This window comes from Chiloscyllium plagiosum, chromosome 37 (assembly GCF_004010195.1).
Source record: "Chiloscyllium plagiosum isolate BGI_BamShark_2017 chromosome 37, ASM401019v2, whole genome shotgun sequence".
Classification (NCBI taxonomy): domain Eukaryota; kingdom Metazoa; phylum Chordata; class Chondrichthyes; order Orectolobiformes; family Hemiscylliidae; genus Chiloscyllium; species Chiloscyllium plagiosum.
The window spans coordinates 14,664,766-14,669,202 of NC_057746.1; the positions used below are offsets into that span (position 1 = coordinate 14,664,766).

Below are 4,437 nucleotides of genomic sequence, written 5' to 3' on the forward strand. Positions count from 1 at the left end.
CAGTGCTCATGGTTCTTACCTGGGCTCCCCGTTTGAACTCACTGAACCAGGCTCCTGGATACTCATTGTTCCAGGAAGACATCTTCACCTGAAGGACAACAACAGGACACAGTCTGTACCAGCTTTCATAGTATTCACTGTAGTCAGAACCAATAAAGGCAAGAAGAAATCCTTAGCCTATCTGCCCTGCTCCAGAAAATAATCCTCAACTCTCCAGCTAATAGTCCCCACCCTATGGCCAATATTTCACAAACCCAAAGAAAATCTTCACCTTTTGACCAAATTACCCAAAACTCTGGCCAATAGTCACCATCATTCCAGTCAACATTCCCCATCACTCCAGTCTATAATTCCCCACTCTCCAGTTAACAACCCCTAGACTATACTCTCTGGTTAATAGCAAACCCAAAACCTCCTGTCTTTCATCTCCACTCCCCGGTTAATAGCCTCTAAACCTCCAGTCTGTAATTCCCACTCTCTAGTTAATCATCTCCAAGCTTCCAGTCTATAATCCCCATTCTCCAGTTAATCGTTCCCAAACCTCCAGTCTAGAATCCTCATCCTCCAGTTGAACATTCAGTTATTGGAAAGAAAGGTGAGGGGCAAAGGGAGGGATAGGGTTAGAGGGGGAAAGAGGAGAAAGATGGGAAGCAGGAGAAAGAGTGAGAAGTGGTAAGAGTGAGGGGGAGAGAGGAGTGATGGAAAAAGTGAAATAGTGGAAGAGGGTTTTAAGAGAGGAATAGGAGTGTGTGGAGGGGTAAGAAAGATTGTGGAAAGAGAGGACAGCATATGGGGATCAATAGAAAATAAAGCTTCCTGTATTCTCTTCAATTGAAAGTAAAGCTCTTTTCAAACTGTCCCCATCAAACACTGCCAGTATAGAGACAGTACAGGGTTAGATGAGAGTAAAGCTTCTTCAACTCTTAAATTGAAAACAGACTGAAGGGAAACTTCTCTTGACACTATCCAATCAAACACTCCCAGGAGAAGGGCAGCACGGGATTAGATACACAGTAAAGCTCTCTCTACACTGTTCCTATCATTATCCAATTCCTTTCACATTTAGTAACTAGACCTGCCAGGGAAATGGAGAACACATGGCAGGTTGTGACAGCTGAGACTGACCGCACAGCCATCCACGATGGCTTTGATGTAGGGGTTGTTATCGAATGACATCTCCTCATCATTGGATCCCAGAAAACGCATGGCTTTGTCGTAATTATCGGTTGCCAGGTGATGCCAGGCTACCGAGCGATGGCAGTGATAGGTGAAGTTCTGGCGAGCTGACACACTCAGCAATCTTAGGAATGTCATCTGGACGACACCAACTGGGTTACTGTCGGAGTCCACATAGGAAAGCTGTCGGGGAGGTTAATGAAGAAAGTGATTATTTTAATATCACACTTCTTTAACATTCAGAATGCCCAGAGCACTTCACAGAGAAAGAATTATTAGCTTACTGCTGTCGATAACACAACATTCAAGTGTGCACAGAAAGATTCCACAAAAAGCACCGTGATAAATGCTCAAGTCAACTGTTTGATGATACTGATTTTAGGAATACAACATTGTCCCAGAAGACCAGAAAGCAGTGACAATCTCTTCTTCGCAACAGTGACTGAAGGATACTTTACAATGACCTCTAAAGGCTGACAGTTCCTCCGTTTAATAGCTCACACTAAACATGCATCCTCTATCTCTCCAACAGTACAGCACTCACTCAGTACTCCTCGGTACCGACCCGCTGACAAAGACAGAGGTACAAGCACAGACATTGAGACAGACAGATAGGCGCAGGAAGAGAAACAGGTAGGCACACATGCAGACACAGACAGATACAACACAACCATTGTGTGCCATGACAACCACACATCAACAAATACTGCCCACAAATGGTGATATGGTGCCCAGAACTGCATAGATGGGCACATGCATGCCTGTGTGAAGAGGCGTGTGTGTGTGTGTGTATGAGTGTGAGAGAGAGAGAGAGAGAGAGAGAGAGAGCGCGAGTGTCATTTTCAAATATTTGCTCAAGGTCTCCTGTTTCCTCTGATAAAAACCAGCAGTTACATAACAGTCACAAACTCCCTCTGCCCCCATCCCTGCTGTCACTAATCCAGTAGACACTGCCGTGTTTACCACAGCTGAAGTCTGGTACTGTAGAGGTGAGAAGAACAAAGTCTGTCACAGACAGACAGTGCACAGTTGAGCACAAACTTTTCCTATGTGGGTCTGTGTTCAGGCTCCTCCTCTCCCCCACACCCTCCACCTTCTTGCACAGAGCTCATGGTTCTTACCTGGGCTCCCCGTTTGAACTCACTGAACCAGGCTCCTGGATACTCATTGTTCCAGGAAGACATCTTCACCTGAAGGACAACAACAGGACACAGTCTGTACCAGCTTTTATAGTATTCACTGTAGTCAGAACCAATAAAGGCAAGAAGAAATCCTTAGCCTATCTGCCCTGCTCCAGAAAATAATCCTCAACTCTCCAGCTAATAGTCCCCACCCTATGGCCAATATTTCACAAACCCAAAGAAAATCTTCACCTTTTGACCAAATTACCCAAAACTCTGGTCAATAGTCACCATTACTCCAGTCTATAATTCCCCACTCTCCAGTTAACCGTGCCGCCCACCACTGTTGGAGTGATAGAGGATGCATGTTTAGTGTGAGCTGTTAAACGGAGGAACTGTCAGCCTTTAGAGGTCATTGTAAAGTATCCTTCAGTCACTGTTGCGAAGAAGAGATTGTCACTGCTTTCTGGTTTTCTGGGACAATGTTGTATTCCTAAAATCAGTATCATCAAACAGTTGACTTGAACATATATCACCGTGCTTTTTGTGGAATCTTTCTGTGCACACTTGAATGTTGTGTTATCGACAGCAGTAAGCTAATAATTCTTTCTCTGTGAAGAGCTCTGGGCATTCTGAATATTAAAGAAGTGTGATATTAAAATAATCAATTTCTTCATGAACCTCCCCGACAGCTTTCCTATGTGGACTCCGACAGTAACCCAGTTGGTGTCGTCCAGATGACATTCCTAAGATTGCTGAGTGTGTCAGCTCGCCAGAACTTCACCTATCACTGCCATCGCTCGGTAGCCTGGCATCACCTGGCAACCGATAATTACGATAAAGCCATGCGTTTTCTGGGATCCAATGATGAGGAGATGTCATTCGATAACAACCCCTACATCAAAGCCATCGTGGATGGCTGTGCGGTCAGTCTCAGCTGTCACAACCTGCCATGTGTTCTCCATTTCCCTGGGAGGTCTAGTTACTAAATGTGAAAGGAATTGGATAATGATAGGAACAGTGTAGAGAGAGCTTTACTGTGTATCTAATCCCGTGCTGCATGGGAGGAGAAAGAAAGAGTTGGGGAAAACGGGTAAAGGTGAGAGAGAGGAAGAGACAGAAGGGGTGGGATAGAGACAATCGGTGTGTACACGAGGGTAATGTGAGAAATCAAGTTAGGGCTTAGAGGGAAGTCTTGAAGTTTGCTCCAACAATTGTAGAGTCTCCACTCACCCCTTCAGACTTCTTATCTGGGAAAATACAGGTCTCTCCGCCCGCAGTGAAGTTACAGTACACCTTGAAGGAATCTGCTGCACAGCCCTGATTTGGATCAATCCAGTATTCACCTGAGGGCGTACAGGGTAAAGTATGAAGACAGATTAGAAAGCAAAAAACCACTCACAAAAGGTTAGACAAACAATCAACAAGTCCTTGGGAATGGAAATCCAGTTGCAGCGGACAGGCCTGGATACAGTTTCATACATAGCAAGATCCCAAGCGATCCACAGGAGGAATCAATAATCAGTTAATGAATTAAAGGTGCTCTGTGGGTTGAGGGGGAATGCTGGACAGGATGCATTCTTGTTCTCCAGGCCTCCGCAATCAGGATCCTTCTATGCAAGAATTTAAATCTCACTGCATCAGCTGTCCTTGATTAATGGCTTTTCCTGAAAATATCCAGCTTGCTGAGGTCTGAGGAAGATCAGACGTTGGGGGAGTAGCAAGAGTCACAGAGGGTCAGGGAGTAGGTGAGATTGGAGGAGTATTCTGGGACAGGCAGTCAGGATTAGAATGCCAGCTTGAAGTCTCCCTATCAAACCCTGACAGAAGCGTGGTCCAGGGAGGATGAGGCAACTAGGGAAGTCGGGGATAGCGTAAAAACAAAAGAGAAAGCATACAATGTGGAAAAGGGCAGTGAGCAACGAGAAGATTAGGAAACTTACAAAGACCAACAGAGAGCAACAAGAAAAGAAATAAGGAGGGAGAAGTTTAAAATGACGATAAGCTCGCCAATAATATAAAGGAGGAGTTTCTTTAGTTATATAAAGGGCAAAAGAGAGGCAAACATGGAAATTAGGCCACTGGAAAATGACACTGGACAGAGAGTAGTGGGGAACAAAGAAATGGCTGAGGAACTGAA

At 44.9% G+C, this 4,437-nt stretch overlaps 1 protein-coding gene across 1 annotated transcript in view; it reads right to left on the reverse strand.

The window, feature by feature from the left end:
- Positions 1-4,437, reverse strand: part of LOC122541221 (collagen alpha-1(V) chain-like) — a 46,541-nt gene that overhangs the window by 20,630 nt on the left and 21,474 nt on the right. Inside the window, exons 5-8 of the mRNA XM_043677845.1 lie at positions 3,531-3,643; positions 2,298-2,366; positions 1,096-1,359; positions 20-88 (exon numbers count right to left, since the gene is read on the reverse strand). Of these exons, the coding sequence (XP_043533780.1) occupies positions 20-88; positions 1,096-1,359; positions 2,298-2,366; positions 3,531-3,643 (515 nt within the window). The remainder of the gene's footprint in view (positions 1-19; positions 89-1,095; positions 1,360-2,297; positions 2,367-3,530; positions 3,644-4,437) is intronic.